This window comes from Dermacentor albipictus, chromosome 1 (assembly GCF_038994185.2).
Source record: "Dermacentor albipictus isolate Rhodes 1998 colony chromosome 1, USDA_Dalb.pri_finalv2, whole genome shotgun sequence".
NCBI classification, from domain to species: Eukaryota; Metazoa; Arthropoda; class Arachnida; order Ixodida; family Ixodidae; genus Dermacentor; species Dermacentor albipictus.
The window spans coordinates 48114860-48136639 of record NC_091821.1 but is presented as its reverse complement, the minus strand read 5'-3'; the positions used below and the strand labels follow the sequence as shown (position 1 = coordinate 48136639).

Below are 21780 nucleotides of genomic sequence, written 5' to 3'. Positions count from 1 at the left end.
TGCTACCCTACACAGGTGGAAAGCGGGGTTAAGGGATAAAAAGAGGGAAAGGAAGGAGAGAGAACACTGAGGCTGTTGCTTCACATGGGGATGCGTATCGACTTTACAGTTAGCCACTGACGTCTGCAGAGGTGGGTTTCTGAGCTTAAGATATTGGTTCTTGGCATTGAGGCTGCAGCACATGGGAAATGTGTGAGATCATTGCGGATGTATATAAATACTGCGTTGTAGTAGCCGCAAGTCATAGAATTGATGGAATATATGCGTAATCTATGCAGGTATAAATTACTACTGCTGTGTTCACCTGATGTTGCAGAGCTGATGAATTTGTAGCCAGATAGTGTAACGGAACTTGATAGGTTAGGTTGGAGGCCTATTTAGGTAAACGTATCAACGTGAAGATGAAATGTCTCGAAATGCCGTTCTATATGAGCCGGTTTCTCTGGGCTTGGAGTGTCTTCAACGCGAGCACGGCAGTGGCATGGCGGGCAAACTTATTTATTTCTTCGCGCTATGGCGGTGGTGAAGCCTCACGACGACATAATAAGATCGATGGCGACAACGGTCGTCGTGAGCCTATCTTAATGTACAGAGGGACGGACGGATGGACTAAGCGAACCCAAGTTTATTTTAACTGCCCTCACAGTAAAACCCGGGGCCCTCCACTGTCACTCACACATGAGATGCAGCTTTGGGACACTAAAGCATCATCAACTATTTATGTTACCTGATCGTGGTGCGTTGACACATGTGACAAAAGGACAGTTGCAGCTGTTTCTTTTCTATCAGGAGATGTTGCACACTTCGGTTTTTTGTGGGCTCACCCTCAGTTTGGTCCGGAAAGCAGTCAGTCTTCGTCAAGCTGCAGCTGCTAGCACTGGTAAAGGTCTACCATGTTCAAGTTACGATGACTCGCGCGAACATCTTGAAGTAGTTGATCAGTGTATTTCATTGAACCAATTGATTAAACGATGTACTGAAGTACCGCTATGAATAATGAGTCTGAATTTGAAGGCCGGTACCGTGGTATTAACCAGATAAAGCGCCAAACGCTCACTTCCAATTGCTTTACTTTGAAGCCTTTACAGCTAAAGTTACACATGCGTTAACCACGAACAAACTACGCTCTTATAAAGCGATAAAAAAATTCCGTTCCATTGCGACGCAAACATATATACCGTCATGCGAATAAGACGGAAAGGCAGGGAGAACAACCAGACGCGCGTGTGGTTTTCATAACAGCCTATAGCAATGAAATGCTATTATTTACTAAATTTATCTGAACGCTATTTGCTTGTTGGTGGTTAGCATGTGTATCAAAACAGATCCGAGTACATTGAAATAAAGTAGCTGGAAGGGAACCTTTCTCATATGTTACTCGTTTCTGCCACGAGTCCTGGTCTTCAATATCGCACCCATCGATGTTTCTTATACACAGTATAAAGTAACTCGCTCGACAAAAAATATGCTTAAGCTAATGTTCATTACCGCTATTATCGCACCTTTACTGATCTTGATAAGAAAACACACATGAGATCTCACTTCCTTGCCTGCCTCACCCTCACACAAAATAGAAAAGTGGCAGCTGACTGTTTCATGTTATTTGTTTTTAGCGCGAAGAAACGCACGACATGAGAGAAGGCACACAGGACACAGCGCTAGCTCACCAGTCTGTTTTGTTGAACTTCGTAGCTGTTTCAATCACGTAAAAACGTACCATGAAAAAATTGATCCAAGGCACTCACATTCACAAAAATGTCTTTAATGACATGTGTCTCGGATAACAAGTGTGTATTTATGTATGAAGCCAAATATTTACAAGCTATGTACATAAGTCGAAGTGGCGAAGGAAAGCACAGGAAGTAAGATTTGTTGTGAAAACTTTGGGAGAACAGTCTGGGGACAATCAACCGTATGAATTCGGAATACTTGTGGCACGAACGCTTGCACAGACGCCGTAAGGAAAGCAAGGCGGGGGGGGGGAGAGACAAACTGGAGGAAAGACAGGGAGGTTAGCCAGTGTGAGTACCGGCTGGCTACCCTGTGCTGGGGAAAGCGGTAAAGGGAATAAAAGGAGAAAGAAGAAGAAGAAGAAGGGATAAAAGGAAACCGAAAAATTCACACAGTAACGCGATACTACGCGCTACAACACTCAGAGACGGTCGCATAATTCGCATGTCCTTAAAAACTTCAGCAAAGCCCTTAAGGCCTTGAGTGCCGAAGCCCGTCTGGACCAGTGCCCTCGAGCTTTTTCCTCTGTAAAGGGGCGATTGTCCAGTTTTTCGAGCTCGGTCACGAGCACTTTTCTTGGCACTTTGTAACGGGGACAGTCACAAAAGAGGTGTTCAATCGTCTCCTCGCAGCCGCAGGTGTTGCAAGTAGGTCTGTCAGTAAGGAAAGCAATGCACTATTAGAGACAGCAAGCAAGAGGGATTCAACAGACTTTAATAAGGAAAGCAATGCACCATTAAAGTCTGTTGAATCCCTCTTGCTTGCTGTCTTTTTTTGTGTTGTTGTAATGGCGCAAAAGCCTAATGAGTGCTGCGTAACGGTGTTGTTTGCTCGTTTTGAAAAATTCTGTATAAAGGTAGTATTCATCACTGGCGAATCTGTAGAATTGTTAAAAAAATACTTACTATCATCAAAAAGCTCGCCAATTACTAACACGTAGAATTCGGGCAGCAATAATGTAGCTTCTCGCATCAGAATGGACGTGCTTTTGTTTACAAATAAGAATGAAAAACATGACTCAAAGAAAACCCGACATAGAGCTCTGCCAAAGCATAGCGATTGATTATGGCAGTTAAAAGTTAAGAGGGAGGGCTAGGGTTGATTCTCCACGGATGAAGGAATAAACATAAACAAAACAGAAACAGAAACAGCAACGTAACTTCACTGTAACGATAGCAAGAAAAAGAAGTCACTTGAACTACACGAGTGCACGTCTCCTCAAATGACACTAATCATGTTCTAATGCTGTAATAACAAGGCTGATAGCTTTAATAGGTAAGGATTTCTGATAAGGTCGACGACATTAATACCGCAAAGTTAACATGTTCCAGCACGGTACCGCGTCCGCACCAACTCCCATTCAGCTTCCCGGATTATAAATCGAACCTGTCCACACGCTAGACGCGGTAAATTGAGATCTATTAGCATATCGAAAAAAAGTGAAAATTCGTGTAAAGCAAATAACTAAAAAGCCTATTTTGACACGTGAAACTTAAGTGCTGCTGACGAGCAATATACGATGCTGACAAATCACAGAGGTACTTTCCGTTTACCTTGACGTCACTCCTTGTGTGTTTTATTATACGTTCGCCTAAGCTTAATCAAATGAAAAACCTGTTGTACATGAGGCTATTCTTCGGCTCATAGTATACATATACATAAGTATATCGCGTAATAAATTATTGCGTCACGCTTTCACACAGTCTATATGATTCAAGGTCCGCACTCTGTTCATGTTTAATTTTTATACATGGCAGCGCACTTTGCGGTTACAGCACTCCTTTATAGATGCGTAGTAGATTCGATATGACCAGAAGTCACCAGAAATTGACCAGAAAGTTGGCACAACCGAGCTCCTGTGTGTGATGATTATTGAGCCATACGCAGTTGCGATAAAATGGTAAAAAATGTTCAGCTTCGCGAATGCCAGCAGATTCTCAATGCTGTAGCCGGTGGTAAACAAAAAGTGTGAGGGCAGATGAGCATGATTGGTCGTATAGACAGCACTGATGACTGGCAAAACAAGGATGCGCCATATGAGGTATGATATATAACCGAGAGGTACTGAGGTTTTTTATATATACAAAATAACAATTTGTTCCTTCTTTGCGTGATCTCAAGCGCATGAACTTTCCAATACTACCATATTTGAAATCGAGCTACGACTCACATCCTTGTGTCACCAGCTGAGTGCAACAAAGCGGCTGACACTCCCACATTCGCGTCCACGTCTGTCGGGCTCTGCTGAAGCGTTCGTTTCTCGAATGCTGGCGGGTCCTGTTTGCCGAGCAAGGGATCACAACGAAGTCAACTTATACTGCACGGCGCGGCGTCTCTGGAAAAAACACTGATTCTGTTCTTTTTTTTCATTCTTTCGATGGAGCATTTGTACTTAAGTATGACGTACAAGCACTACATCACGTTTGGAGCTTGTATAATTAAGTTGACGTTCGGTAACCATATGATCGCCCCTGAGTATCCGCAAGTAAAGTCGACTATGTTTTCCCGCGGCAGACCTATATAACGCTTTTTATACTGCAAGATTACTATTAAATCTAGTGCCAACTTAGGTTAACTTTCAGAAAAGCGAAGGCTGTCGAGTTCTGCCTTCTAAAGGTACAAAATATTTTTAAAAATATGCAGAAAAAGCAAAGCGGAAGTGTCACATGCTGCGTAATTAGAATCTGAATGATGTCAATGCATTGGCTTTAAACTATGGTAGGAATACACGCGCATTCAGTCGCTTGCACCGAACTGAACAAAAACGAAAAATACGACTTAGCACAGTCGTTCAGCAGTTGTAGACAGCCAGTGACCTGAGAAGGGGCCCAAACGCGATGATGTACAAGGGCTAGTCATGAAAGTGGGCTTGATCACTCTCGGTCGGAAAGGTGGCGCCGTCCACTCCAGCGAGGGTCGGATGTCGTCGATGCTGTGTGACGAGACTGTTTGATCGTTTCAAAGTTCTGGCATGAAAGGGTGAAGTTTTTTTTCTACACGCACAAGCAGTTCTAGAGGCGGCACTTGGACTCGGTGATGGCGTAATGTTGTGCAGAAGCGACGGTGACGCAGACATCTTCCCGGCCACGTTCGCCGTGCAGGGCTTCGCTCGTGGCGTCCTTTTGCGCGGCCGCTGCCTGGATCCGACGAGTCACGGGCGCCAGCAACAGTTTTTCGAGTGACGCAACCGGTGCCTCGCACAACAGGTACAGCAGGTATGCCATCAGGAATGACATTGTCAGGCATCCGAAGAAGTCCTTCACCTGCGTTTAGACCAGCAAGGTGAAGCGATTGAGTAAAGCATTTCTCGTGAAAACGGACCTTTGTCATGTTCTTGCCCATCCAAACCATCCAATTCTAGTGCGTACAGACTGACGCACGAACCATATATAGGCTTAATGAACCTCATCGATGGAGAATGTGCACAAAAAATTGGCAGGAATCCGTAAATGTATTGTTTGCGAGGACGACGATGATGACAGCCGCGCCACCCGTCACCTAAAGAGGAAGTGTAATTCGCGAAGTCACTTCGAAGAGCTTTTCAAAATTCGAATCACAGTTGCATATCTTCAGTACTGACGTAGAAGCGGGTGGGAGGTTCACCACGTCACTCACTGCTGTGGAGCTGTCACTGGAAAGTTATCGTATTAACCGTGAAGTTAGGTGGCCGGAACTGTAGTAAGTGTACTCAATATAATCGAAACGCGAAGTAAACACGTACGCTGAAGTGGGCTCCTGTTGTCGAAATCAAAGCCAAATGTCTCTTTAGAGTTCATTTTTAACCGCACGTGACATAAAGTGTTAACATCAGGTAATAAATATTTCAATCGCTGGACCTGAAGCTTTCACTTTACTGGTACATTTGGTGGGAGCGCTAAGAAGACACAGCAGTCACGTCCAACGTTTGCTTCGCGCGCTTCAACGATTGCAACACTTAGAAAACTGATTTAAAAGGCGCACCTATCACTGAATTAGTGTACTACACAAGTAGTTTGTCAACTGTCCATGAAAATCTCGTTTAATATCTTCATAAAAATTGTAATATTTCTAGAAGCACTGCAATAAGAAAGGCGAACATCCTTTTATGATGTTCAAACTTTTGTTTGGCATCTAACACCTGTTGATGAATAAATGAGTGTGTGTTGTTTATTGGCCCAAGGGTCAGTTATGGCCAAAGAGCGCCATGCCAGTGTTAGTGACTTCGCAGTGGAGTGATGAGTTCTATGAAGTTGACGGGACGTGGCCGTAGAAGGGCCTTAAATGTATCCGCTGTAAAGTGCGTAAAATCTACGTCTAATAAGATTATGGCGATGAATATTGACTTGTACTATGAGCCTTGAAAGGCATTGCTAAAAAAGATACGATGTACATAATATGTCAGATGAAAAAATTGTTAGAGCACAACTGCCTCACCAGAGCCCTTGAAACGCATGAGCCTGGAGGCATATGTTATACTATACTACTATCGCAGTGGCATCCTCTGAAGAGGGAAAGCGCTACGAATGTATGGGGCTAATAACATGTAAGACAATACCTTTCAAGAAAGATAGGACTGTATTATTTAAAAAACGGTTCTGGACCGAGGAACATGACAGGAAGAAGGGGGATGTGCTGCCAGTATGCTAGGGGAAAATGTCTCCTTCTCTCAGATTCGGCGTCCCAACACTCCAGGAGGACGTGGAGGACGGTCAGCCTCTCCCAGCCTCTCCCAACAGGGTGGAGGTTCAATTCCAGTGAGTAGAAAATTATGGGTGCCAAATGCGCGTCCTATTCTGAGACGACATAATAGGACATCTGTTCGGCGTGATTTTGTTGCGGAGGGCCAGAAACTTAATTGTGGATTCATTACGTGCAGCTTATTATTTATTTCCGCGTCCCACAAGCGTTGGCAGTGGCTTCACAGTTTCCTTCGTAAGAAAGGCCTCAGATCTGTGGCAGCGACAGAAACAGTAGGATTAATAGCTTGCGATGAAATTTACGTTGCCATCTCGTCCGTCAGAACATAACCCTCGATGCCCCCAGGGCCAGGCACCCAGCATATAATGACATGCTGGTTAGATATATACGCTTTACGCAGGACGGAATAGAGTTCATTAGGTACTGGATTTTTGTGCTTACAGAGTGATATCAAGGCCTTCACGATGCTTAGGGAGTCGTATATATAATTGCTTTTTGGAGTTTGAAATTTCTTGTATGCTTTACAACCAACAATAGTACATATGCCTCAGCCATATAGATACTTGTTTCCAGATGCAGTACATCGGAATCCGAGAAGGATGGACCGACGGTTGGATAGGACGCCCCGCCATCTGACTTTGATGCGTCTGTGTAGAACTCCGTGCAGGAGTACTTGTACTGGAGTTCTAGGAAATGCATTCGGATTTCGATCTCTGGAGCGTGCTTTGTAACTTGTAGAAAAGATAAATAACATTCTGTCAGCTGCCACTCCCAAGGCGGTAGCAGCTTAGCTGAAGGCATTAAGCGATGTTCGAGGAGTGGGACATCCATTTCAACGTTAAGCTCCCCCACACGCAGTGAAAAAGGCTTTCTTACAGAGGGACGATTCCGAAAGAGTGTAGCACATGTCATATCGTTAACGGTATTAGAACACGGATGTTGATGATTAGAGTGAACTTTAAAAAAAAAACATGTCAGGCTGCTGCATACTCTCTGCAGATGGAGTGACCATTCATTTGGTTGTACGTATAAACTTTCAATAGGACTAGTTCTGAAAGCGCCAGTGGCCAGCCGGATACCTAGACGGTGGACGGGATCTAGCATTTTTAGCACGCTCAGGGCGACAGAATGATAAATCACGGCACTATAGTCCAATCGTGATCGAATCAGGCTCTTGTAACGATGCATTGAACACTTCCTTTTGCTGCCCCATGTTGTGTGGGATAAAATTTTCAGACAGTTCATTGTTTTTGAGCATTTCACCTTGAGATATTTTATGTGTGGAATAAAATTTAGAGTCAAGTATAATGCCTAAGGCAAGTATAATGCCTAAGTATTTGTGTTATTTATACACAGGCATTTGTTGCATATACATTTCGAAACTGGGATCTGCAATGAGCCCTTTCTTTCTTGTGAGAAGCACACAAGAAATTATTTGGGGGCTCACTATGAATCTGTTTTCGTCTGCCCATTTGGACACTTTGTTCAAGCCCTGTTGTACTTGTCTCTCACACACTGCAAGGTTGCCGGATTCGAAACCTATTTGTACGCCGTCTACGTAGACGGAATAAAAATAGCTGGCGGTAATGAAGCACGAAGCCTCTTCATCTTCACGATAAAGAGCGTGCAGCTAAGCACGCCTCCTTGGGGTACACCTGTTTCTTGTATAAAAGGTCGAGGCAATACGTTGCCGGTTTTCACGCGGAAGGTACTATTGGACAGATAGCTTTCGATTATGTTTAGCATATTTGCACGGATGCCGATTCCCGACAAGTCTCGGGAGATACCGTAACGCCACGTTGTGTCATGCGCCGTCTCCATGCCTAGGAATATCGATAAGAAAAACAGTTTATGTACAAATGCATCGCGGATATTCCCTTCAATGCGCCTTTTGATGTAGGACTGATATCGGCTTCCAGCTTTACGCTTATGTGGCCTAGCGTTTCCGTATTTGAGTTTTCGCATCTTAACACTTTCGGTATTTTGAAGAAAAAATAAAAAGGCAGTTTATGGGTTTGAGCATGACATTTTGACGTCATTGCAAGATGAATATACTGAAATAAACTTATAGGTACGGCACAGTAGAACTACACAATCATTTCAGCGGCACTATCACGCAGTACAGTGTTATGTAGAAGAGTTGATTTTTGGGCTAGTTGGTTTTCCATAATTACTAGTGCGTAGTTATTAGTACAGTGTTATGTGTTTAGGAAATTGTAAAAAAGACAGAAGTAGATACTTGGACTGGATGAATGAATGTGACTAAAAAGAGGTACCAGGTTGAAGTGCTGCAGGGACATTCGTTCTCGCAGAATGCCGGCGCGTATGAGGTAGAGCGGTGAGTGGATGAGGTAGGCGCCGTACGAAAGCCGGCTGAGCGGTATTAGAGGCTTCCAGGAGAGCAGCCGGTTGGCGAAACCTGCGAGACAACAGAGCCAGAGCAGACTGCGTTGATGTGCTAATCGAACACGGTGGGAGGAAAGCGTGGGCGGAAAGGTTTAGAGTGCGCTGAAGACAGTTGCGACTGGCCCTTTGCATTCAGGGCGAAAGCGGCAGCCAGTTTTCTTTTTTATTGCTTGCAATGAGCAAGTCACTTAAACTGTAGGAACATAAGCACTGCGATAGTGCCTAACGCTAATGCCGACATTAGCGTCTCAGTCGTAACTGTCTTCAGCGCACGCTAAACCTTTCCTCCCACGCTTGTCGCATGTGGTCGTCATGCGTTACATGTTCAAGGAGAGATGCCGAACCTCAGGAGCCGAATTCAGAGAACGTTTAGTTCGTAGGTGCTCTTTGCCATTGGTTGGCCACCTTCGTTAATATTACGTCGCACATCGGGAGCGAAACTTGATCTGGCTAAGAATTCTAGCGCATGAGCCTTTTGTGAGTACGGGCCCTGTTCTCTCATATCAAGTATACGATGTAATTATTCTGCGGAAACCCGCAAGGTGGAGAGCAGTAATTACTTAAGGGAAAATGAGACATCCACCCAATCGTAGCGATTGCTACAAAAGAAACCCGTACGGGTTTCCTTTGTAGCAATTGCTACGATTGGGTGGATGTCTCATTTCCCCTTAATTAATCAAGTATACGATGCTGAAGTGAATTAGCAGCCGCATCATCGTGATAGCTGGTCCGAAGAATCTCGTGCTTAAATTGTAAATATACCGCGTTAGCCTTATTCGTACAAAAAAAAAAAGGAAAGCTATGATGCGAACTGCCAGGTTTTTGCTCCGTGCAGTGGCGATTCCTAAAGTGTCTCGTATGCATTCCACATTTACTGTCTCTGGCAAAAACAAGCGATCGCTCTTTCTTTGTGGTGTGGCCATTGTTTGCAATAACAGTGCCGCACATTGAAATTCTGAAGGAAGACGTCATATCTCCCTTTCACACAAGAAATCTCGCACCCAGTGAGCGCTCCTTAGCCGTTACTCTGTATGCGCTTTCTTGGCATATGCATAGCGCAAAGAACACAGTGCATGAAAAGACTGGGTGGTGGGCGGTACACATTTTCACAACGCTATGCGGTCGCAGCATCGGGACTGCATAATTTAGTGAGACAACATGAGCGCCTGCGACTCCGTGAAGACGTGCGTACGGCTCAACAAGAAACGTACTGTGCACAATACTGGAAGAAAGGCGGAAACAAAGATAGTCCGCAACGTAGTATTTCTGTGTTGTGCGAGTTGATGTTCCCGACGACCGTAAAGGTAACGTGCTCGCTTCGTAATCTGCCACACGTGCCTATAACAAACTTCATTAGGTTCAATTCAGATTGTATTTTCTCTTTCACGAGGTACAACCTATAGGGTTCCGGCGCATGAAGCGATGCCGACGTAATTAGCCCCATCACTCCTAACGCATTTGAATCCATTTAAAAAGAGAGAAGTTACTTTAAGCTCCTCTGAACTGCGATGCAAAACCTTCAATGAAGAACTCTTGTCGGCACAGCTAGACATCCACCGCTCACAAGGGTAACTCGTACTTGATGGCGATAGAAAGCGCAGCTTCGCGTTCCATGGACGACAACAGGAAAAGTGAATGCGTGCGTGTACTTCCTGCAAGCTGCTCCATAAAGTTCGAGCTTGGCAGCGCATAGTACTGGCACGTGCCACGACTGCGCGAAGCGCCTGTTTGCGCCAATGTCGCGTTAGTAAATTGACCACGCTCTTCCAAGCATTACAAGCACATTCTAGATGGGCTCTGTAGAGAGAAAAAAAATGTCAGAGAATACCAAATACTAACGAACGTTTCTTTAAAAGGCGTAATAAAATACGTGTCTCGGTTTTCGCTGGTGCGATGTACATAGCGGTGCACAGAGTTAAACGCATGCATTAGTGGCACCTTCTCACCTCCACGGCCCGAGGCACAGGCGAAGACGACCCAGGAGAGAGACAGCGCCCAGGCCAGCTTGCTCAAGCCTGCGTAAGCCACTGCGTCGGCACCCAGCCACGAATCTCCGCGCAGCCACTTGAAGGGACCGAAGACGACAAGCAGCGCCAGCACAGTGGACAGCGTCCAAAGTGCGGCGCGCGCCCACCGTGGAAACTTCAGCCCCACGTTCGTGCTGACTGCGTAGCCCAGCATGATGCCCACGGCGTACGAGGTGACGTGCACGTACGGCCGGTAGTAGATGAACTTCATCATATCCAGCGTCTTGCTGTAAGCACCAGGGATGAAAGGACGCCCCGCATGGGATAACAGGTACAGCGATGCACAGAAGCCACATGCTCTCGACGCGCCAGCGATTAAAAACCTATTCAACTAGTGGCGGGCAGCAAGACGTAAGAATTAAAGCTCGTACGTGACAAGTGTGATCGTCGAGCCATGCGATAAGGGGTGGAAAAATTACACCACTCACGACATTCTATTATCCCTACGCGGGCAAGAAGCCTAACATAGGATGGTACAAATATTTAAGGATTGTAGAGCACAGATAGCAAAAAAATTACTAAGCATATTTACAAAAAATAAAAAAAAGAATGAGGAAGAAATTTTTTATCCGCATAAATTGTACAATATTGTCGTTGGCCGCTAAATAGCCTCTACTTCACCTTGTTTTAGTAGCTACCCACACAGTTTTTTAACAAGTTAGCATTTCAATAAAAGACGCAAATAAAATTATAATGAAGAGGGCAGACGCTATCCATTCATTTGTAGTGGTAGTACAAGGTACTTTAAGTGTTTAAAAGTTACGATGCGTAAGTAAAATATCGCCATTTGTGACCCTGGCGCGTTTACTACTGTGCTCATTGATAGCTTGCGGCAACTAGGTCGTTCAACAACGGGGGGAGCAACAGTACGAGAAGTGACTGCATCGCAATGGAGATTGGTATATTTACTCTTGCCTCCACACTTCAGATAGCGCTCGTAATTCATAGTATACATCCTGTCCTGCGCATGCTACGTTACGTAGCCTGAATAAACGAACTCTGCAAAATCTGCTCACATGCCAGCGGAGCCGGATCCCTCTCTTCTTAGTAGCGAACGAATAACTGAGGGCTTTCGCTCGGAAAAGTACGAAACTGATCAGTGCTTACTCGAGCTCAGGCTGACCATACAAAGGGAGCGGTTGGTAGGAGTACATGTAAGCGTTGATGGTGACGGCAGCTGACGTGCCAATCGCCAGGCCACCTGCGAGGAGCAAGCCAATCCTCGGGTGGCTGTAAGGAAAGTATGCGCTTTCTGTCTCTGCTCAACACGGGTCCCCGTGCAGCGATGGGGTGGGGCGTTGTGTTTACCTCAGCATGATGACGGGAATGATCCAGATGAACATGTAGATTTGCCAGTCGACGCTTACGTACCAGCTGTGCTGGAGGCACTGCACAGCGGAATTAGAAACTTAACATGCAAAATGTGAATGCAGTTCGTTAGAAAAACTAAAAGAAAGGTGACTTAAATATCTAGAGAGCATGCAAATTAAGACATGCTTTCTTTTTTCTTACGCCCCATCATAAGTGGCGCCAAAGAAAACACATCGAGGTACGTGGCTGAAACTTCTTAGTGCATGATATCAAAGATACCAAACCAACTTGAAGAAAAGCAAAGATGATTACAGAGGTGATGAAAGCGACACCAGAAACGTTGCAAGAATAACTATTAAAGTATTCGAAGAGTGGGCTTGGCGGCACGTCAATGATGGGCCATCTTAACCGACTTCACTTCTTCGCTACGCAGTTCTTGGTGCTGTCCTGGATTCTGAAGCTAACACCGTGCTCCGAACAGCCTACCTGGATTCCACTGCCTGCCGATGAGGACGCCCCGCATTGCCATGGCGAGCTGCGCCGGACCTACCTCTATGGAACATCGGAGTGCGCATCACAGATTACGCCACTTCTGTCGCTGCGGTGTCATTGGCTGACGCCCTGGCTTCCTGGCACACTATCTTCGATTGACAGCGCCATCTTCCCTCGGATCCCCGATATAAAGCCTAGACAAACCATCGCCACGCTCAGTGGGCTTGGCGGCACGTCAATGATGGGCCATCCTAACCGACTTCACTTCTTCGCTACGCAGTTCTTGGTGCTGTCCTGGATTCTGAAGCTAACACCGTTCTCCGAACAGCCTACCTGGATTCCACTGCCTGCCGATGAGGACGCCCCGCATTGCCATGGCGAGCTCCGCCGGACCTACCTCTATGGAACATCGGAGTGCGCATCACAGATTACGCCACTTCTGTCGCTGCGGTGTCATTGGCTGACGCCCTGGCTTCCTGGCACACTATCTTCGATTGACAGCGCCATCTTCCCTCGGATCCCCGATATAAAGCCTAGACAAACCATCGCCACGCTCAGTGGGCTTGGCGGCACGTCAATGATGGGCCATCCTAACCGACTTCACTTCTTCGCTACGCAGTTCTTGGTGCTGTCCTGGATTCTGAAGCTAACACCGTTCTCCGAACAGCCTACCTGGATTCCACTGCCTGCCGATGAGGACGCCCCGCATTGCCATGGCGAGCTCCGCCGGACCTACCTCTATGGAACATCGGAGTGCGCATCACAGATTACGCCACTTCTGTCGCTGCGGTGTCATTGGCTGACGCCCTGGCTTCCTGGCACACTATCTTCGATTGACAGCGCCATCTTCCCTCGGATCCCCGATATAAAGCCTAGACAAACCATCGCCACGCTCAGTGGGCTTGGCGGCACGTCAATGATGGGCCATCCTAACCGACTTCACTTCTTCGCTACGCAGTTCTTGGTGCTGTCCTGGATTCTGAAGCTAACACCGTGCTCCGAACAGCCTACCTGGATTCCACTGCCTGTCGATGAGGACGCCCCGCATTGCCATGGCGAGCTGCGCCGGACCTACCTCTATGGAACATCGGAGTGCGCATCACAGATTACGCCACTTCTGTCGCTGCGGTGTCATTGGCTGACGCCCTGGCTTCCTGGCACACTATCTTCGATTGACAGCGCCATCTTCCCTCGGATCCCCGATATAAAGCCTAGACAAACCATCGCCACGCTCAGTGGGCTTGGCGGCACGTCAATGATGGGCCATCCTAACCGACTTCACTTCTTCGCTACGCAGTTCTTGGTGCTGTCCTGGATTCTGAAGCTAACACCGTGCTCCGAACAGCCTACCTGGATTCCACTGCCTGCCGATGAGGACGCCCCGCATTGCCATGGCGAGCTGCGCCGGACCTACCTCTATGGAACATCGGAGTGCGCATCACAGATTACGCCACTTCTGTCGCTGCGGTGTCATTGGTTGACGCCCTGGCTTCCTGGCACACTATCTTCGATTGACAGCGCCATCTTCCCTCGGATCCCCGATATAAAGCCTAGACAAACCATCGCCACGCTCAGTGGGCTTGGCGGCACGTCAATGATGGGCCATCCTAACCGACTTCACTTCTTCGCTACGCAGGTAACAAATTGCTGTTGCCTTTTCGCTAAACGCACTGGTTACCGAACATTACTCGTGCTGCCGAGCCCACGGCGCTCTCTTTGTATAGTATTCGACTGTGCTCGCATGCTATTGAAATTACTTTTGTTGGCAGGAGATATTGAGACTAATCCTGGAACTAGAAATGATCCAACTGTACTCCCTGCTGATATGCTTGATGTTCTGAAGACATTGCAAATCGGGCAGTCGGCCATGCTTGAGCAGCTAAATTCAATTAGGTCAACCCTTGCTGATCATGAGAAAACGTTCAGCAAACTCGGCACACGGTTGACCAAGAGTGAATCCGACCTGTTGTCACTTTCGAATATAAAGTCCCAGGTAAATAACATAGAAAGCGTCGCTAATAGCAGCGCTGCTCAGGTAACTGTGCTGACCGACCGCATTAATGAGATAGAAAACAGATCCCGAAGATGTAACCTGGTTTTTTACGGTATCAGCGATGCGCGTAATGAGTCGTGGCGTGTTTCTGAGGAATCAATAATTGAACACTGCCACAAAAACCTGGGCGTAACTATTCAAAGCCGTGATATAGAACGTGCCCACAGACTTGGCACTTTTCAGGAGGGAAAACGGAGGCCAATAATAGTAAAATTCGCCCACTTTAAAGATAAAGAAGGCATCCTTTTCTCAAGCGGTAAGCTGAAGGGCTCCGAATACGGCATTAGCGAAGACTTCTCCCCAGAAACTCGTCTGGCCAGGAGACGTCTAATCGAATTTGGAAAAGCGCAGCAATCTTCATTCAAGCTCCGTTACGACAAACTTATTTCTGGCCGAAAAACCTACGTTTACGATCACGCTAAACAGTCGGTCGTGGAACGTCAATCCTAGCAGCAAGTGCAAAAACCACTGAGGCCGGCTCAGCGTGTTAAGCACAATCTATCGTTGCTCTACACTAACATCCGCAGCCTGATACCCAAACGGGATTCGTTATGCAGCCTCATTTCCTCGTCATCCAGTAACATTGTTGCACTAACAGAAACATGGTTAAATTCCACAATACTTGATTGCGAAATTCTTCCAGATCTACCAGAATTTGATATCTTTCGCAAAGACAGGTGCGATGGAACCCGTGGCGGCGGTGTGGCTATTGCAACTCATCGCCAACTTAAGTGCTCTTTTGTCAATATAAGAACGCCTCTAGAAATGATCTGGACGTGTTGCCACGCCACTTCACCGCGCACGCTCATCGGCTGTTGCTATCGTTCACCCTACACTGATAGCTCCTTTCTTTCGTTTTTTCACGATGCTTTGTTTGAACTAACAACGGCTTATCCTAACACCCCCATATTGTTACTCGGGGACTTCAACTTTCCAACTATAGATTGGAGTAACGTTGCCTCATGTCTAACACAAACAAACATGGCTAGCGAATTTTTAAACATTTGCTTGCTGTTCGGTCTATCGCAGCTTGTTACTAAACCTACGCGAATAACTCAACACTCATCAAATATCCTAGATCTCGTCTTAGCGTCGCACCCCGATAAGATGCCTCCTCTTACGTACGTCAGTGGTCTTAGCGATCACACCGTCATTCATGCCACGTTTCCTTGCAATATACTCAAAAGTAAAATATCAAAGAAAGTACTAACACTATATGATAAAGCCGATTATCCAAGCATTAATCGTGAACTTTCTATCTTTCATGAGCAACTTGCCCTTACGTATCAGCAGCGGTCGACTGAGAGTAACTGGGCACTTTTCAAAACAGAAATACTGCGTTTAATAGGTCTTTACATTCCAACTATCACGATAAATGAAAGAGCGCGTTCCCCTTGGTTCAACACTACTTTAAAGCGCTTAAACAATAAGAAAAAACGATTATTTCGTGTAGCCAAATGCTCAGGTTCTTCTTCTGCCTGGGAAAAATATAACAAAGCTACCAAGGAATATAACTCATTAAAAGCACACACAAAACGTAATTTCTTTTCTACTACCGTCCCAAACATGTTGCACTCTAACCCGCGGCGTTTTTGGAAAACGATAAAACCCGAAACTAATAGCTCTATTTCTCTATGTGATAATTCTGGCTCACCCATTCCTGACTCAAATGTTCCTGATGCCTTGAACCTTGCATTTTGTTCAATGTTCACAAAAGAACCTGCCAATGAACTACCAGATGTACCATTTTACGATTTTACACTAATGGAAGGTATTAATTTTAGGCCGGAAGGCATAGTTAAGGTAATAGATGGCCTGAAATGCTCATCATCCTGTGGAACCGACGGCATTAATGCCAAAGTGTTAAAAAATACGAAGTATGTCTGTAGTTCGATCCTCTGTATCATCTTTCAGCAATCACTTGACACAGGCATTGTTCCAAGAGACTGGAAAACAGGGAAGGTCATTCCAGTCTTCAAGAAAGGTGATCGGTCTTCCCCAGGTAACTACCGCCCCATTTCACTCACCAGCGTATGATCCAAAATCATGGAACATGTCATTTACTCTCGTTGCTAACTTCCTAACTTCAGTGAAGTTCTTTCACCCTAATCAACATGGCTTCAGGAAAGATCACTCATGTGAAACGCAGTTAGCTTTATTTATTCATGATATTCATTTAAACCTCGACTCTAACATTCCGACTGACGCCCTGTTTTTAGATTTTGAAAAGGCTTTCGATAAGGTTCCACATTCTCGCCTTCTACTAAAATTATCACGCCTAAACATCCACCCACTTGTTCTTAACTGGATCCAGTGTTTTTTAACTAACCGAACACAGTTTGTATGTGCTAACAACCTTACATCTTCCGTTTCCTCCGTTCTATCTGGTGTACCTCAGGGCACTGTTCTTGGGCCACTCCTATTTTTAATCTACATTAATGACCTGCCATTCGCTGTAACCTCTGCAATACGTCTTTTCGCTGATGATTGTGTCCTGTACCGCCCTATCAAAACCATCGCAGACGTCTCTACTCTTCAGGAGGACCTCTTTCGTATTCAAGACTGGTGTGCTACATGGCTCATGTCCCTAAACATTAGTAAGACTGTACATGTTTCATTCCATCGTCGACCTAACTACATTCCCCCTGCCTACAAGATTAACAACTGCACTATATCTACTACCGACTCCTTCAAGTACTTAGGAATTCACCTATCCAAAGATTTGACTTGGACAAATCACGTAAGCCACATAATTAATTCAGCTAACAAAATTCTTGGTTATCTTCGCCGTAATCTCTTCATGGCACAACCACCCGTGAAATCAGTTGCCTATAAAACGCTTGTGCGACCAAAACTTGAATATGCATGTGCTATCTTTGACCCTTACCAAACTAATCTCACTAAAGCCCTTGAAAGCGTTCAAAACCGTGCTGCTAGATTTATTCTTTCAGATTACTCATATCACACTAGCGTTTCATCCCTAAAATCTAAACTAGACCTATCGCCTCTTGCCTCTCGTCGTCTCATCTCTCGCCTATGCCTCTATCACAAGTTTTTTTATTCCATACCTCCTAACAGCCAGCTGGTTCAGCTGGCTCATCGTGTTCGTCGAACAGGCCATCCGAACTCCGTAATCCCACCACAAGCCCGCACCACTACGTTCCTGCAGTCATTCTTCGTCCGAACTGCCCGAGACTGGAATGGCCTTCCCAGACAAACTGCACTCATCCGCGATACAGCACGCTTTCGATCTGCCATTGAGTGTTCCGACTCATCCTTCTAATTTCCACATCATCAATCCCGCCTTTTACATGCCCACCCCTCATGTAATGTCCTATTTTGGACCCTTGAGGTATTAATAAATAATAATAATAATAATAATAATAATAAAAATCGCGTCAAACAACAACATATCACATCAACCATATCTGACTTAATCATTATTCGGGAGTTGCGACATATACTTGAATTCTTCATTAGTGAGCATAAAGTGACCAGAGCAACTGCGCACTTGTTTCACATCTTTGACAGCACGCCCTTACCAACAGGACAAGAAACACATTCTACTAAGCTGTCATTATCTGTGAATATAATCAGCAGCAACTGGTGCGGCGGGCCCGGCAGACAGCAAAAGCTGCAGGAGCCCTGGATTAAGGGCGTCTCCTGCACAAGCAGAAAGACACGTACGTGGTTGTCCTTTCTTTCTTTAAAATAAATGTTTTTCCTCCTGCTCTTCCACCTCTGTGAATATTTAAAAAATTATGGGGTTTTACGTGCCAAGACCACTTTCTGATTATGAGGCACGCCGTAGTGGAGGACTCCGGAAATTTCGACCACCTGGGGATCTTTAACGTGCACCTAAATCTAAGTACACGGGTGTTTTCGCATTTCGCCCCCATCGAAATGCGGCCGCCATGGCCGGAATTCGATCCCGCGACCTCTGTGAATACTTGCAAACACTAAATCTTAGAATGACAATATGTTATTGTAATAACTCATGGGCGTTCGTGCTCCAACAATTTATAAACCATATATGTCGTTGCTCTTCCTACTCTTATAGACGTGTCACACGTACAATTCTGATCGCGATGGGGGCCGATGCAGATCGGATTTAAATTTAATTGAATTCTGAGGTTTCACGTGCCAAAACCACGCTTTAGATAGGAGGCACGCCGCAGTGGAGGACTCCGGATTAATTTTGCCCACCAGGGGATCTTTAACGTGCCCCCAATTCACGGGACCATGAGCGTTTTTGCATTTAGCCCTCATCGAAATGCGGCCGCCGTAGCCGGGGTTTCATCTCGCGACTGCGTGCTTAGCAGCGCAACGCCACTGCCGCTAAGCCACCGCGGCTGGTGGATCGGATTTCTTGATCGCGTTCAACAGTGGTCGCTGCGACACAGTCCAACGATCCGAATTGAGTTACTGTCGTCTGCTGATGGTCGGCAACTCTCAGAGCTGCATAATGCGTCGGCTATAAATTCAGATCTGCAAAATATGGTTAAATTTGGACAGTATTTCAATTTTACAGCTTACCATTGCTGATAAAAAGTTCTTTGAACGTTCTTTTTTTATTGAGCTGCCTTCACTTTTTGTTTTTAACGTTTTCAGAATGCTGCGCTCGAGGGCGCAGACGGGAGCCTGCGATCGCGTTCGAGAGGCCTGATCGCGATTCACAGATCGCGATTGTCCTGATGCGGTTCCTGCAAGATCGCGATCGCAAATGACCGTGTAGCAACACTCGATCCGGAACAAGCTCAATCCGGATCGGCCCCGATCGCGATCAGAAGTGTACGTGTAACACCGGTATTAAGGCATGCAACAATCACCAATAAAGCAGCTGAACGGCTAGATCGATGGAAATGCCGCCAACAAAGCGCTCACGTTTACTGACGCAAACACACGATGCCGTTCAACTAGGCAGACGAAGTCTACATGAATTTACGATAGACGGCTGCCTGCTTGAAGTAGTACAGAAATCGGGAAACTTCACCGCTTATCATGGTTCTGTAGATATAGTTTTCACGTGGCATCATAGATGCAGCTTCTCACCGTGCTAGTACACGAACATGGTGGTTACAACCACGCCAGTGCACCGTATTATCGCACGTACATTGCTTTATTTTTTGATGGCGACCGCTTTTAACCGACTTATCGCTGTTATGAATTGGTCGCTCGGTGAAAGACACGACTGTCCTGCTGTCACTTTTTTTTTCTCAGCTTCTCGGCGTGCTAGTACCCCAATTGATGGTCATAATAACGTAAATGCGAACAGACTGCACAATTTCGGAGGCAGCACGTAAGTACGCAGCGGAATAATGAATACTAATGAGATTAAAAAAATAATAAGCGAAGATAGAGCGTTCTTCTCATGAAGTGACAGACGGCCCGCTGTTCATAACGCTCCTTCAAGTATTGCAAATAACCTAAGCATGGTTATGAAGCAGTTCAGTTATAAGTCGCAATAAAGGATATTGGAAACGCTAGTGGATAGGTATGTAGTGCCATGAGAAAGCTACGTACGGGTCCTTTCTGTTCTTTTTACGTCCGTAGCGTAGTTGATTACGCATTATTCCCTGTTCTTCCGAATCGTTTCTCACGTTTGCAGTTTCTTTATGTGGCGGAAACATTCCTGTTCAAACGTCAGGTTTAAAATACGTTTCTAACCACATAAGCTAACGTACTAAGATAACATCAATTATTCGTGGATGAGGGGTTGTTCGACTGCTGAACGGTTTTTAGAGTCCACCAATTTACATCATCATGGGCCTATATTACACCTACCCTTATCCAATTACCCCTGTCCTGCGCCAGCCGATTCCAACTAGCAGCTGCGAATTTCTTAATTTCATCACCCCACCTAGTTTTCTGCCGTCCTCGACTGCGTTCCCCTTCTCTTCGCACCCATTCTGGAACCCTAATGGTCCACCGGTTATCTAACTTCCAAATTGCATGACCTGCCGAGCTCCATTTCTTTCATTTAATATCAATTAGAATATCGGCTACCACCCTTTACTTTCTGATCCACCACCGCTTTCTCCCTGTCTCTTAAAGTTACGCCTAACATTCTTCGTTCCATCGCTCTTTGCACGGTCCTTTACTTGTTCTCAAGCTTCTTCGGCAGTCTCCGAGTTTCTGCACGTACGTTAGCCCCGGTAGAATACACTTATTGTACACCTTTCCTTTTAATGATAATGGCAAGCTTCCAGTCACGATCTGACAATGTCTGGCATGTGCGCTCCAAACTTTTTTTATTCTTCTGTAAATTTCCTTCTCATGATCAGGGTCCCCTGTGAGTAATTGACCTTGGTAAACGCATTCCTTCATAGACACTAGAGGCTGACTGGCGATCCTGAAGTCGTGTTCCCTTGCCAGGCAATTAGAAAGGTAATTGATCATTACCTTTGTTTTCTGCATATTAATCTGCAACCTCACTCTTACACTTTCTCTGTTAAGGTCCTCAATCATTTTTTGTAACTCGTCCCGAATGTTGCTGAACAGGACAATGTCATCTGCAAACTGTAGGTTGCTGAGATATTCGCCCTTAATTCTTATTCCTAAGCCTTCCCAGTTTAATAGCTTGAATACTTCTTCGAAGCATGCAGTGAATAGCATTGGAGAGATTGTGTCTCCTTGTCTGACCCCTTTCTTTATAGGTATCTTCCTACTTATGGAGAATTAATGTAGCTGTGGAATATGTATAAATATTTTCTAATATATTTACTTAAGCCTCCTGTAATCCCTGATTACGTATTGCCTCTGTGACTGCTGGTATCTCTACTGAATCAAATGCCTTTTTCGTATTCTTTGAAAGCCATATAGAGAAGCTAACTGTAGTCTGCAGATTTCTCGAGTATTTGCATATCTATGCATTAATGTGATCTTCACGCAACGGAACACAAAATGACTGTCGAAACCGACCTGATACGGAGCACAAGATAAAACCAATGATTCGTGCATTTGTTTCCGCTAAATAGTTTATACACGACAGTAGCACTGTAGCGTATAAGCTTATGCGCGACCTAAACGCAAGAGGGAAAGCTGCTGCGAAAGTTGAATCATCATACACACAGGGGTACGTCG

At 45.6% G+C, this 21780-nt stretch overlaps 2 protein-coding genes across 4 annotated transcripts in view; one reads left to right on the top strand and one right to left on the bottom strand.

Annotated features, from left to right (window-relative positions):
* Positions 1–3279: 3279 nt before the first annotated feature.
* The window catches only part of LOC135906704 (nose resistant to fluoxetine protein 6-like), an 83659-nt gene continuing 65158 nt past the window's right edge, over positions 3280–21780 (bottom strand). The window contains exons 9-13 of the mRNA XM_070533010.1: positions 12150–12229; positions 11949–12071; positions 10761–11068; positions 8685–8827; positions 3280–4994 (exon numbers count right to left, since the gene is read on the bottom strand). Coding sequence (XP_070389111.1) covers positions 4743–4994; positions 8685–8827; positions 10761–11068; positions 11949–12071; positions 12150–12229 — 906 coding nt within the window. The 3' untranslated portion in view covers positions 3280–4742. The remainder of the gene's footprint in view (positions 4995–8684; positions 8828–10760; positions 11069–11948; positions 12072–12149; positions 12230–21780) is intronic.
* Positions 12855–19544, top strand: LOC139046818 (uncharacterized). 3 transcript variants are annotated; one of them, XM_070520735.1, is made up of 3 exons: positions 12855–14280; positions 16612–16699; positions 17776–18217. In XM_070520735.1, exons 1-3 carry the CDS (start codon positions 12883–12885, stop codon positions 17829–17831), a joined length of 1542 nt encoding a protein of 513 aa, XP_070376836.1. In that variant the 5' UTR covers positions 12855–12882; the 3' UTR covers positions 17832–18217. The 3 variants fall into 3 exon arrangements, 2 of the variants coding, with proteins under 2 accessions (XP_070376836.1, XP_070376842.1); XR_011506940.1 differs by having other exon boundaries at positions 12855–16699; XM_070520741.1 differs by lacking the exons at positions 16612–16699; positions 17776–18217 and adding an exon at positions 19309–19544.

Coding starts and splice junctions, on each gene's coding strand:
- LOC139046818 (XM_070520735.1), top strand. CDS start 12,883: ATGATGGGCCATCCTAACCGACTTCACTTCTTCGCTACGCAGTTCTTG. Junction 14,281..16,611: donor TTCACTTCTTCGCTACGCAG/GTAACAAATTGC, acceptor ATCATCTTTCAG/CAATCACTTGACACAGGCAT. Junction 16,700..17,775: donor AGGTGATCGGTCTTCCCCAG/GTAACTACCGCC, acceptor ACCTCCTAACAG/CCAGCTGGTTCAGCTGGCTC.